The sequence below is a fragment of the Mercenaria mercenaria genome, chromosome 6 (genome assembly GCF_021730395.1).
Source record: "Mercenaria mercenaria strain notata chromosome 6, MADL_Memer_1, whole genome shotgun sequence".
Lineage (NCBI taxonomy): Eukaryota > Metazoa > Mollusca > Bivalvia > Venerida > Veneridae > Mercenaria > Mercenaria mercenaria.
The window spans coordinates 44,491,299-44,506,253 of NC_069366.1; the positions used below are offsets into that span (position 1 = coordinate 44,491,299).

The 14,955-nt window shown below is 34.3% G+C and overlaps 1 protein-coding gene across 1 annotated transcript in view; it reads right to left on the minus strand.

The window, feature by feature from the left end:
• LOC123549067 (carboxypeptidase B-like) overlaps positions 1-14,859 on the minus strand; it is a 37,890-nt gene extending 23,031 nt beyond the window's left edge. The window contains exons 1-9 of the mRNA XM_053545708.1: positions 14,811-14,859; positions 11,353-11,452; positions 6,847-6,922; positions 5,432-5,568; positions 4,610-4,721; positions 4,060-4,170; positions 2,688-2,792; positions 994-1,101; positions 276-369 (exon numbers count right to left, since the gene is read on the minus strand). Coding sequence (XP_053401683.1) covers positions 276-369; positions 994-1,101; positions 2,688-2,792; positions 4,060-4,170; positions 4,610-4,721; positions 5,432-5,568; positions 6,847-6,922; positions 11,353-11,432 — 823 coding nt within the window. The 5' untranslated portion in view covers positions 11,433-11,452; positions 14,811-14,859. The remainder of the gene's footprint in view (positions 1-275; positions 370-993; positions 1,102-2,687; positions 2,793-4,059; positions 4,171-4,609; positions 4,722-5,431; positions 5,569-6,846; positions 6,923-11,352; positions 11,453-14,810) is intronic.
• Between the last annotated feature and the right edge of the window lie 96 nt (positions 14,860-14,955).

Here is a 14,955-nt window from a genome sequence, read left to right on the forward strand (position 1 = left end):
TTTAACTTTTTGTTGCTCTGAATTGAACCTCGTGCAAGTTTTCATAATGGCAATCTACTGAAAATTACAATTTTGATGACATTTTTTTAATGTTGATTTTGATCAAAATTCTCACAGTCGTAATTAAATATATGGTCTGTAATATGATGAAATTAAATGTACAGGTTTGTGTACTTGTTTTGAGGTATTTGCCATTGATTAAAGAGATCCGCATATTTCAAAACGTGTATTACAGTCTAGAGCTAATCTTGTATCAATAGAAGTGACATATTTACCGGGGTTCCACTGAAAAGGGAAGTTTCTGTTAAGATCCACGCCAACGCAGCTGCTCCCGCTATTTGTATTTCTATTTTTCCTCCAGAGACGGACCTGAAGATGTGCAAAACACATAAGTGGCGGGGACATATCCTTAATCAAACCTGATAATACAGACCTGCAGGGTAACAGACTTTGCGGTTACATTTAATGCTGAGTCTGAAACACTGTTCGCGTATCTGAAATACGCGTATCTGAAATACTTTAAATGATGCGTATCTGAAAAACTGTACTAAAAACGCGTATATGAAATGTTCTACAAAACGCCACGCATCTCAAATACTATAGAAAACGGTGTGCATCTAAACAGCTGTACAAAAACTAATCGTATCTGAAATACTTTATAAGACAACGTGTGTATGAAATACTTTACAAAACGCCTCATTTCTAAAATACATACAAAATGACTATTAATCCAATACTGCTAAAACACATTACTTCAACGCCAAATAACCTTTTAATAAAATGTAAAGAAATACAGTTATCTTTATCTAACTTGTAAAAAAATCTATGCTGTTTTGCAAAGTAAACAAAAATACCCAGATTTAGATAGAGGACTGAAATAATTCTGATTCATTTGACAATTTTGGATTTATGTGTACTGGTCTTCGTCTTAAAGACCTGGTTAATAACAATAATCGGTCAGGAGACATTAAATAGTTCTGAAAAACGACTTACATCTTTAGTATATTCATATCCATCAGGGTTGACCACAGGAACGAGGTACACATCAAAATGGCTAAGGAGTGAATAAATATTTGAATCGTTCTTTGGATTGTAGGCAAGCTAAAAATATTTAAAAACATACAACAATATACTGGCCTGTCAGTCTTGGAGGTAAAAAGTCAGACTAAAACATCACAACTTTCTCATTTACCAACTTTCAAAAGTAGATGAGTGATGCTTTTTAATACAATGTAAACATTTTTATGAAAATCATTAGATCTGAAGATGAGAACATAATATATGACCATGGTGTATGCTGTAAAGTAACTAATTTTTTCTAAACTCTTAAAAAACATTCTATATTACACAATGTTTTAACAAACACTCAAGTTCAACCATAATGGTAATGGTATCATATATATGCACCTGGCTAAAGTTAAAGACACCTCAGTTGAAAAACTTCCATAGACGGAAGGAACTTGGAAGTTATTTGTTCATGTCGGTGGAAAACTAAAGTATTTACTTTAAACTGTGCATGGTGTATACGGCATTAGCAGCTGATGTAAGTTGGACAAGGATGATGAATGCTTCCCAAAATTTGATTTTTATATTGAAAATCTAAAAGAATATTGATGTCTGTAATTTTGACATTTTATCCAGTGTTTTAATTGACAAAAGACTACGGAAAATTCACATTCATGTAGAATAAATAAAATACTGAAACGCTATCTAAAACGCAGTTTTGGTGGTTCTCCCAAAATATATTTGGAATATATTAAACACTTTGATAACAACATAATTTCTGATGTATTTACGTATCGGTAATGTTTTGAATCATTCGTGCGTAAAAATGAACTAAAGATTTGGTTAAGAGTATAATCTTTTTCGGTTTACGTTGAACGCTGAATTGTATGCTATATGTGAAGTGAAATGGTGAAAATTCCTTCTCTTACAACAGCCTGACTATAGAAAAACACTTTCCTGTTACCAGATAGAGATTTTTTTTGAACAACGGAATTATTTAAAATCGAAGCACACGCAGGATGATTAATGGAAATTTCAAATGGTTGATCGAGTGTACAAAAATAATATATTTTATTATATATAAATCAAAAAATTTACTGATGTCGCTATATACAAGGGAAGTAATTCCAAATGTCTCCTTATAAGGAATCGGAAGAGCTGTCCCGTCCAATATGAAAAAGATATGGATTTTTGTGACTGGAGTCCAGTATGAAAAAATATGGAGTTTGTGGACTGTAGTTTTGGGATGTTACTATATATTCTTAAGAAAATGTGACACACAGTACAATACTGGTTTCTATTGTATTGTCTTGTGATAGAAAGAAAAGCTTCCAATTGGTTAAAAATATATAGATATGAAATAAATTATACTATTTTACAGAGGACATATACATCGGATAAAGGGATATGGCGGCATACATCTAAATAAAAAACAATCACAATACCATGTATATTTTCTGTATTTGTTATGTACATACATTATATGTATACCTGCCTGGTTTGTAGATCTGCAATACAATTTACTAACAGAGCGTGTTCTTTACCTGAACAGAAAGGTTCATATGTGTAGTTAATTTAAACAGCGAAATATTAGTATATACGATGTAGGTAAGTATGAATTCTTATACCTTATTATGTTTATGGTATAAGTATTATGAAAGGATTTATGATTTATTTCTTACATGTTCAATCACATATACAACTGTTGCAGGAGCTATCCATTCTCTGGCGTGAATTCCTCCATCAATAAAGATGCCACGCTTGGGCGCTCCATACGGCGAGCTTATCTGTTAACATTTACAATTAAAACATCGTTAGCAACATACAGCTATAATTAGAACTGTCACAGGAGTGACGGATACCCCCACAATACGGTCTTTGCCACAGAAGAATGGCAACCATAAGAAAGGCATAACAAGATGGTGCAATCGAACTTGACCAGTATTTTATGATGTTACACCTGTGTTCCAAAATTTATCTAAATCTGTCAAGTCTTTCGTGAGTTATTGTCCGGCAACCATGAGTTTGACAAATTTTAAGCTGGAAAGGGGCCATAACTATATATAAAATTGGTGGTTTGTAGCCAAAGTCGAACTTTACCTGTATTTATAATGTTACACCTGTGTACCAAAAACATTTATATCTGTCAAGAACTGTCACTGGAGTGTTTAATGACTCCAATGGTGGATGAATATTGCACAATAGCTTGAGTCTGTGTTAAAAAATATCAAATAATAAGAGATGTACAGATAAAATTTACCAAAACACTATATAAGTATAATTCTAAGCAAAAAGGGGCATAATTCAGGAAATATTGGTGTAGGAGTTATGCACATTGTGTCATATGATGTGAGTGATGATGTGGAACAACTACATCAAGTTCGAAGCAAATGCATTTCGTAATAACTGAGATATAGTGAAAATGCATCAAAATTAACCTTAAATTCTAAGTAAAAAAGGAAATAATTCATGACAAATTGGTGTCAGAGTTATGCACCTTGTCACATGATGTGGGTGATAAGGTGGAACATCTATTTTAAGTTTGAATCAAATCCATTTAGTAATAACTGAGATAGAGATTTCGGGACGCGACGGGACAGGACGCGACGCGACGCAACGAAACTGACTCCTATATAGCCCCCAAACATGTTTGGTGGGTATAATTACATGTTTTCAGCGGAAAATTAAACAATCAAATGTATTTTTCGCTGGTAAAAAGGAAAACATGCTTATGTTATAAGTATTAAAGACCAAAATAGCGTTCACTTGTCAACACCAGACCTTAGATTTTCATTCCTGTCTATGAAAATCCTGGTGTTCACATTGAGAAAGATATTCGATAATACACTGAAACAAACAAATAGCCTTCATATCTGTTTATCAGAAATCTAGAAGAAAATCAAACATATCCTAAATGCTTCTATGAATTCTTCCGCAGATATTCTAAGACATAGGTGCAACACACGGCAACTACATTTCTAGATATATTTGACAATGTCAAAATTAAGTCTACTTTGGAACCTTAATGAAATATTTGACTGTTGAAGACCTTACCTTTATCATCTGGACATTACGTCCTTCAACGGAGGTGCCCAGACTTTCGACTGTTGCAACGACGTCATTAGGGAGAACTTGGGTAGTAAGGAATGCTAAGTAATTATTTATCTGAATAGAAACAAAATGTATGACAGTTTGAAATCTGAAATAATTCAGTCTAGAAAGTTTACATTCTTTGTATATCTATTTATTTATTATTTACTTCTTTTTTGTATCTATTCACCTAATTCATCTTATTCACGAGTAAATCAATAATTGGAATGTCTAAGTAAGTGGATATAAAGGGTATATGTATGAAGTAAACTGACTAATAAAACTAGAAGCGCTTTAAAAAGCGTCAGATTATGTTTTTAGCATGAGAAATTGCAAGCTAATAACTCCGTCTTTTGTAAAGAACAACTTTATTCTTGGTAAATTCCATGCGCATCACGTTAATAATATAAAAGGCTGAAATGCATGTACTCAAATTGTTCCATCCATAAAAAAACAACAGGTAACTAGAGATTTATTTGAAATGGTGACGTAATATTTAGAAGTTGAAACCTACGGATTCGTGTATATGGTAACTGTTGAGGTCCATTCCACTGCTTCGTGCGTTTACAGCTCGGCGATTTGAGTGGCTCTGATGAATACGTGGACTTGAGTGAGTGTCGATCAATCTGATAAAAGCAATATATAATGTAATCTTGACTCGATTAATCTGATAAACCATGTATATTAATATAAACTTGAGTAGATTATACTGATAATCACAGTGTCAATTTGATTCGATTAATCTGATAAACACAATATATAATGTAATCTTGAGTTGATTAATCTGATAAACACCATGCATAATATAAACTTGAGTAGATTAAATTGATAATCACGGAGTCATTTTGATTCGATTAATCTAATAAACACAATGTCGTAATGTAAACTTGAAAAGAAATTTAATTAAGAAATAATTTATAACAAAAGAGTGTTTTATCACTATTTATGCACGATGGGCGGTTATACGTCGGTCGTAATAATATCACGAGGGCACAGCCCGAGAGAAATTATTTGTACGACGTATTACCGCCCGAGTGTATGAATAGTGTTAAAACACGGTTTTGCTATAAATTATTTCGATTCTAATATGCCCTTAATCTAAAACAGTAGATAAAATATAGAAGCGCTCTTTCTTTGTCGTAACCAAAGCTTTGACATCACCGCACGTTAACGTGACGTCATTCTAGCGTAAAAGTGTTTTAACAGAGGCAAGCATATTAGAATAACTGATTGGGCATGTTAAAAATTTAACTAATAGTATATAATTTTTACACTGTAAGTAGAAAACGTATTTAAAGAAAAAGTCCTTCATTTATTGTTTGTGAAGTAACCTTACTGTTGTACGTCTTCAACCAGTGTAGAAACGACAGTGTTAAGACTTCCAAGTTCATTTACAAAGCCTTCAAGGTGCTGTGGACCAACTCTTACATACATAGAGTCATTCACATGCTTTGGCATTTTCCAGATGTCAAGCTGAAATGAAGTAATTCCTTAACCTTCTTACACGACCACTCAGATCTTAAAGAAACACTTCATAGTTTACATAAACTAACAAAATGCAGCAATCTATCATATCATCACGTTGGTGGAAAAATATTGATATTCCATTTCATTGCAAACGTAAACATATTGACTAAACTTAATACGGGATTGCTGTGTTGTTTTAGCATATCGAAACACCACTTATTATTATTATTATTATACCAGATTTATATAGCGCCCTTTTCATGATCAATTTCACGTTCAAAGGCGCTTTACATAGTTCAAATGCAGCCACATATGCAGGGCGCATAATTCATCCTCTACTAGTACAGACACAGAACGATCTGACCAGAGGGACAGAGTGAGACAAAGCCCCCACGACAGAGAGATCAGAAATCAGATACAGGCTTGTCCGGCTAACTTAGCCTAGCTCGTTTCGAATAGACAGCCTGGTTCTTTAACGTGCCCAGTGTATAGCACTGATACACGCAAGGATTGCCTGGGTTCCTGACCAGTACACCTCTAGTTGGGTGGGAAACTCTGAAAAGCGTTTCTAAAAATTCCCGAGTAGCTGCCGGGGATCGAACCCCCGACCTCAGGACTGGAAAGCCAGTGTGCGAACCACTGAGCTATCCGTCTTCCAAAAGTGGAAATACCCAGAGTTGAAAGCTTACATGCGTCTGGTAAAATAAAGTAGTGGTTATATGAAAGAAAATCTAAACTATTACAATTATAAATATAGGATTGATAAAAAAATCTCTATAGTTTTCATAAAGGTTTAGTTGCTTTTTTTCTCTTTTCTTAACATCTGCGCTGTATCAGCACAACTATGAAGTGCCGCTTAAAACAATTTTCGACTAATAAAATACAAAAAGTCTACAAAAGTGAACTGACCCAGATTTAATATGCACAATTTCAACTTTTTTATTTTTGAAACTGTTAGCGAACAGCATGGATCCTGACCAGACTGCGCGGATGCGCAGGCTGGTCTGGATCCATGCTGGTCGCAAACCCAAAATGTTGGTTTTCTCATGGCACGGCACATATGTATCAGTAGTTACAGTACTATTCTTTAGGTTATTCATAATAATAAAGTGGCTGTACATAAGAAATTCATTAATAATCTAAAGGATTTTCAACATTTGAAGTAAATATCTAAAAATATAACATTTTCGTTCGCGAAAGATGGTCATAATATATCTTTGAGTATTCAACATATCTCGATTTACTTCTAACTTACGTTCAATTTCCAATATTTTTTCGACTTACTTCGAACTTAAGTTCCATACTCAGCAGCTTTTTGAAGTCATCTTCTGTTTTATGGAGAATTTCTAGGACTTTATGTCTGCAAATACAAAATATCATTTTTCTTTTACATTTGTAATAATGCAATTAATATCATTATAATCTTTGTAAGTATAGAAATGATATTTAGAGATCTGTCATGAAATTAGTTCATGAGAATGAATTCTATATCACTCACTATATTCCAATGCGGACAGAAACGGTATGTAGAAACTGTGACATAATTCACTCTAAAAATTATCTAAGATCGCGAAAATATATTACAAATTGACCAATTGATTGACTCTACCGCGTGGGTACTAAAACAACTCGAAATAAAGACAAGTGCGTTTTATCCTATATCAGGCTTCCTGTCATAATGATACCCCAACCTGTTGTTCAAGTTATATAAAATGCAAAAAAAAAAACTCCAAAAAAACAACAAGACAGGCTTGCAAAAAATCATATTTGTATGAAAGGGTTTAATTTGCTATTTGAACTCTTTTTACGCATACTCTACTGATTACGTCCTTACGGACTGAACTTGTTATATACGTGTATATTACTATAGAACGTTCTGATGAAATCATTATTGTCCCTTGCATGCTAAAATATCGTGCAAAATATCGAGCTATATCTCACTTTTTATGGAAGTGTTAGGAGTTTGTTGTTGTTTTTTTTTTTTCAGTAAGTAAGCTCTTGGCTTATATCTTAGATATCTGTTTGTGCTAAAACAAGACTTTAATGTCTGAGCATTTAAATCCATTTCTTTGCAAATGGATAAAAAGTTGTAGGCCACGGTACTTGTTAGTATTACATTTTAAAGGATAACGAAATATAACGCCAATGAAAAAGATATTGTTGACTCATTCAATTGGCAGTATCAGTCATTGACGCTTTAGCATCAAAGGCGATAAGAAAGGGCTTAGAACTGCCAGTAAACAATACATTCAATATGTCCGTCTATTTAGTGTTTCAATACCAAGGTCTGACGTGAAACTCGTAAATGAGTTACTATTAATAACACAGACACTCACGTTTCGCGAATTCTCAGCAGCACCGCGAATAACGCTGTTAACCATGAAATCGTAAAAAAACGCGAAAAGTATATTGGATTTGTTCGAAAGAATGAAAATAAACGTTTTCTTAAATTCTGCATCTAATTTTATTTTCATAGAATGAAAATGGCCTAATTGAGAAATAAATACCAAAATCAATATGTTTATTTTAAATTTACCAAAAATAAGTATTTTACAGTCAATTTTGAACTGCGATGTGCTTGATGGCTAGTCTTATATCTCTTCTTCCAAAATATCCAAAATTTCTTCTTTGGAAATTCATACAAATCTTTTAGACCTTGCACTATGTTGTTCATTTACCAAACAGCACGAACACATGTTCATATGCCCTGTCATAGGTTATAGTATATACGTAATAAACGGCTTGCTGATCAACGTTCAAATCTATTTGCGCGTGATACCTGAAAGTTTTGACTATCGACTGTGAGGCCATCTAAGAAGTGTTTCATTACAAGACAGAAACAAAGTAGTTCCGAGTCTTTATCTTTTTTTCAAGTTTTACTTTAGCTAAGCAAATTAGTCACATTGAATTATGGACCGCATTGTGTATAGGATATTTATATGTTTTAGAGTAAAATTGAAATATCTTTCACGTGTAAACAACAGACAATATGACTAAAATTGTAAGATATGGTATTGTTTTGATCTTACAAGTAAAACAAACACATTTTCTTATCATTTCATGTTTTGGCTAAATCTACCCGTTTTATAGTTTCTGCATTTAGAAGCGTCTTCTTCATAAGAAGAAAAATACTGTTTTTGAGTTCATACAAGTCGAAAGATTTCCTGCGGCGACCAAAAATTGTTATTGATGTATGTGTGACCACTCAGCCTAATAAGAAGTAACCTATGGGTGAAAAGCGTGCTTGTTTCTTTTTATTATACCATTACGTTTTAATGTATTAATAAAATTGTTTTCCAGACAATTATGGACACTTACGAAAATGAACTTAATTTTCAAAATAAAAACAACAGTTTATTGCTGTTTATAAACAATATCTTAAAAAGTATCCAAATCTGATTCTTTTTAATATTATTGTTTATTATTGTTGCCTGTAAATTATCTATGCCAGCTATATTGCAATAACGGCGTTCCATTAAAGCGATAAGCCAACCGTATGTCGGTAAAACATCACGTGATTACACCGATGTGCCATGTGCTAGACCACCGGGCAACAGAACAGAAAGAAAATGCAACCGCACATGTTATATGTTACACCCTATCCCTAGGTATACTATAAGAACCATATTCATGAACGGGAAAATATACTGACCCATTTCAATCGCGCATTTCATGCCTAAAATCCACAGTTTGGTAAATGTGTACTATGAATATTGAACAAGTGGTAATTTATCTTCCATTGTGTACAGGTCACGTTTCTTCAATATTCTTATCTTTAAGTTAGAGAAACAACGCGTAGTTTATAGTTTTTTCAACGTTGCAGAAAAAAACTTGGTTGAACTTCCCTGGTGAAGTTCCGGTCTATATTACAAAACTATTCTGATTGGTAGATGTGAAAATGTATGTCAGTCGTCGCAGGAAGGTATAATACGTATCATTTGTTCCAGGTCGTCGTTTAACTACACGTGTATGCTAATTTTTAAAACTAGAATGTCTGTAGGACACAGGGTGTGTCCCCCACTGGTACATTTGTCATAAATAAGGGGCAATAATTCAAATGTTTGCAGTCTTAATGGGGTATAGCCTCAACAAACATTTTATGAAAAGGATTCATTATTCTAGGCCCTATACTTTTTGAGCTATGAGCATCACAAACAAAAAATCCACTATTTTGGCTATTTCAAGGGCCATAACTCTGTAATAAGAGCTAGGATTCTCAAGAAGAATGCCAAGTGTGCAAGGTCACATCACGATAAGGACTCCAGCAAGGTTTCCTGAATTTACATCAAAAACGTTTTGAGCTAGGTACATAATTAGGTGAAAAAGTGCATTTTTTACTATTTCAGGGGCCATAACTTTAAAAATAGGGGGTGGAGCCAGCCAAAAAATTAGAGGTATGCAAGTTTATATCATGATAAATACTTATGCAAGTTTTCAACCATTTATATTAAATACTTATTGAGCTAGGTGTGTCACAAGGTGAAAATGTACATTTTTGACTATTTCAGGGTCCATAACTCTTGAAATAGGGGGCGGACCCAAATGAAAAATAGGAGGTGCGCAAGTTCATATCATGGTTAAGACTCATGCAAGGTTTCATGAATCTGTATCAAATACTTTTTGAGCGAGGCATGTCACAAGGTGAAAATGTGCATTTTTGACTACTTCAGGGGCCAAAACTCTGAAAATAGGGGGCGGAGCCAGGTGAAAAATAGTGGGTGCGCAAGTTCATATCATGATTAAGACTCATGCATGGTTTCATGAATCTATATCAAATACTTTTTGAGGTAAGCGTGTCACAAGGTAAAAATGTGCATTTTGGATATTTCAGGGGCCATAACTCTGAAAATAGGGGGCGGAGCCAGACGAAAAATAGGAGGTGCGCAAGTTCATATCATGATAAAGACTCATGCAAGGTTTCATCAGTTTATATCAAATACTTTTTGAGCTAGGCGCGTCACGAACTTCGGACGGACGCACGCACGGACGGACGCACGGATGCACGGACAAGACCAAATCTATATTCCCCCACCACTCATGGGGGTGGGGGGTGGGGCACAATAATTCATCATTTCGAATTTTATTGTTCATTAGGGAAGTTCACGCAAGTTTTTTTCTGTAACGTTGGCGATAGCATAAATTATGTTAAGCATCTCTACAATATGAAATATTGAGACAACGTATCTGGTGCATGATCGAAGATAAATTACCGCTTGTTCAATATGGTATATACGTAATAAACGGTACCCATTCACCGAACTGTGCGTTTTAGGTGAGAAATATACTACTGGAATTGGTTAGTGCACTTTTGCTTTCATGACCACGTCTTCTATCCGCCTGGCGCCTGGCATAGTGATAGGAGTTGGGAGGTGAATGGTACGCACAATAATGGTGTATCATAAGCCAAATTGGCTGGCCCTTTCAATAAGGGTGAAATTATGATAAACAAGACCTTTACCTTTTTACCTTTTATATTTGTGATAAAAATTTGGCTAATATTCACTACAGTTTTATGAACTTTGACAGCGAAGCAATTTAAGATGAGCTTCGTTTCATGATTGTTCTACAGATTCAAATTTGAGCAGTGAAATATCGAGCAGACGACAGTATCTTTCTTATTAACTTTTTTTTCAGTAGGCCCTACATTCTGAAGTTTTGAAAAAAAGATCAGGGTTTGATCACATTCTGCATTGTAGAAAAAACTGGAACGTGCTGAACTACCTTAAACATTGCAGTTGTAGAATCTACTTACAAATCTGAAGTAAAATGTATAATTAAATAAACTCTTACCCGTTATACGTGACCTTTGGTGATGGGAGGCAGAGTGCGAGCTGAAAAAGCACACAAATACATCCTATGGAGACCAACATCTTCCGAACTTCCTATTACCCTGAAATATTGATACAACTTGTAAGAAATTTAGTTCTAAATTCTGTCTGCGGTTCCTCAAGTGTACATCTACAACATATAATTAACTTGAAACGTTATTTAATGTTGGAAGCTCAAAGCAAACATAGCTATGAATAGCCGTATACTAACATAATGCATATGTATACGTTATTAAACTTGTGAAGAGAAATAGGGATTATACACGAGTTCTGCAGCGACTTAACATGTGCTTATTTCTCTGTGCAAATCTGCTATTTTATTACAAATGTGTCTTGTAACTATCATGATAAATTATATAAATTTATTCATTATTTTAAGATAAAGACTATTGCACTATGTACCTACTGAACTCTCAATCACTTGAATATATCGATCGTTATATAATTTCTGTAGTTAGACATCAGTAAAAGATTTAAATTAACAGGTAGATAACACTTCAATTAGTCCAGTTTTTTTTTGTCAACACACAGATTAAACAGTATATAAATATGCCATAACCACATATGTATTAAGTAGAAGAAACCTTGATGTTGCAACAAAAATATCCCTTTTTCAAATTTGAAAGCTTACAATATACGTCTAAGCAGAAATTATTGACAATCAAAATGTTAAAATTAAGCAAAAACTTTGAATACTGCAATAATTTTTTGTTTCACTACAAATAATCAAATTATTAATTAAAACATTAAAACATTTACTGTCTAGAAATTATTCAAACACTTCCAAAATGAATACTTTTACACAAATGTTCTCGCCAACAAGAAGTTATTTAGTCTAAAAGCTCAGGTGTTGATCTACGTTTTTGCCAATTACACATGGCAATATGAATTCCTACTGTCAATCACCTAATAATGCCATGAAATGCAATATTCATTTGGGAATTCAAAATGATTCTCAAAATGTAACGAACAGATTTAATTGGCACATGACTTGCAAATAAAAATGCAGTTTCCTTTATGCCCTCACAGACGTATGGTATCGTGTGGGATTGGTCAAAAGAAAATTAATATTCCTCGTGATGCTCGTGCGTAGTTTTCAGCTCAAAAATAAACTAGAGGTGTGTAATAACACACCACTAGTTTATTTCAAGTCAGGATTTCACAACACTCTCCTAGGCTTCATGAAATACTTCTTTATTAAAAGAACAACAACAAGACTTTGTGTTATGAGGAATAAAACAAATAATGTAACATTTTGATAAACTTTTTACCCGACATCTTGAAAAAACAAATAACGATATTTTGACCTTTGCAAAAGAAAATGAAAGACACAAAGCACGTAGCAAAGAGAATCCGGGATTTTAGTTGACATAAACTATCAAGAAGGTGTCTGACATGAGCATACGTGCAAGTAAAGACGCCTCAAAACATCTGTAAATCACACGATAAATACTCATGTTTTCATTGTTGTAATTAAAGGGTTTTGGTTTATATACAAGACACTTTACTTACGGGACCGGTCCATGGTTTATGCAAAATGACCGGTCTATATCCTAAATTTTTCTGAACTTAAGTCTAAATTTGAAGAAAAGATAAAATTCTTTCTGACGTCATGTAATAAAACAGTTATTGAATGGCATATCGGTCAATAGTCCAAACTATTTTCCGTCGTTCCTTTGGATCTCGGGCAAAAGTTTTCACTACTCGACAGGTGTGATATAATAATGCGCGCTTATCATCAAGTCCAGATGCATATATATAAAACTTACATTTCGTTATAGTCCTGGAACAGCTGAGTCAAACAACTGATATTATTACTACAGTAAAGTTCCGCTTAACGACCGGTCCGTAAATGAGACCATTCCGTTAATAAGGGCAGTTTTTGAAAGAACCGAATATTTTCCTTCATATTTCAATGATCGCAAGATCCGAAAATGCGACCGGTCCGCTATTACGACCACTTTTTACAGAACCAAACTGGCAAATTGTGTTGTTTTAGGTCTCTTTAATGTGACCGCTTAACAATTAGTGCGTGGTTATATACGGACTGTTACATTCTGCAACGGTTTACGACACGCGGAAGGGATGTGTGAAAAACAATTAGAGCGACTAAGTAATGATAATTTGATTGTTTATTTCATATGCCATTAGTGATTGTTTGTTACCTTGAAGCTATGAAATGAAATTGTTTGATGTATTGATTCGGCACATGTACAAATTAGTAGATAAATGTAATTGCAGCGAGTTGATTCGGTGGGTTAGCGATTAAACTAATTATGTTTTGAGCGAATTCTTTACGTTATCGTTGCAAAAACAGTGTACATTTAATTCAATGTACACTATTTGCATGGAAGCCCTGGAGGGACAATTGAATTCCGTACTTCCCATTTCTGTCTTCTAACTTTTGCAGTTCTCACTTCCAACTTCTTGACTTTCTACTTCCTACTTCTGATTTCAAATTTCCACACTTCTTACTTCCGACTTCCAAAGAGGGAAAGTTGGAAGTCGGAAGTTTTGAAGCTGGAAGTCGGGAAGTTAGAAGTCAGAGGTGCGGAAGTTAGAAGTCAGAAGTGCGGAACTTAGAAGAGGGAAGTAAGAAGTCAAGAAGTCGGAAGTAAGAAGTTTGGAAGTTGGAAATCAGAAGTCAAAAGTCAGGAAGTTGGAAGTCAGAAGTGCGGAAATTAGAAGTCAGAAGTGCGTAAGTTAGAAGAAGGAAGTACGAAGTCAAGAAGCCGGAAGTAAGAAGTGTGGAAGTTGAAAATCAGAAGTCGAAAGTCAGGAAGTTGGAAGTAAGAAGTGCGGAAGTTAGAAGTGTGGAAGTTAGAAGAAGGAAGTAAGAAGTCAAGAAGTCGGAAGTAAGAAGTGTGGAAGTTGGAAATCAGAAGTCGAATGTCAGGAAGTTTGAAGTCAGAAGTGTGGAAGTTAGAAGTCATAAGTGCGGAAGTTAGAAGTAGGAAGTCTAAAGGTTGGAAGTGAGAAGTGCGAACGTTAGAAGTCAAAAGTGGGAAGTACAGACGTCAATTGTCACTCCAGGGCTTCCATACTATTTGCAATGGTAACAATTGAATTACATATGTTATATAAACTACACCGTGTACCTTAATTAGTTATTTATTATACGCTTTGTCATTTGCTAACTGATAAACGTTCATTAACAGTCTAATGTAAAAATAAAAATAAAACCTGCTCAACATTTTCCAGAGCATTGCCCACTGATATTTTATGCATGGATCGGGATTCGAACCCCGGACCTCTGGATAATAGATAGTCAAGTGTGTTACCATTAGACCACCGGACAACCGGCCCACCTATAACTGTGCAGCGACATTGAAAGTACAAGAAATTAATTTTAACTAAAGACAAAAATTGTCCTACAAAACAAGACATAGTTAAATTAGCTACATAAGGAAAAAACGTTACCGATGTCTTGACGTGCCGATAAGAAGTGAAATTGAACAGCTTTTGTACATCACGACATACACTTCAGTCATGTTATAAAAGCGGCCCCGTCACAGGTTACCTTCATTTTATAGAATTCGAAAGTTAGTTTAAAATACTTTAAGCG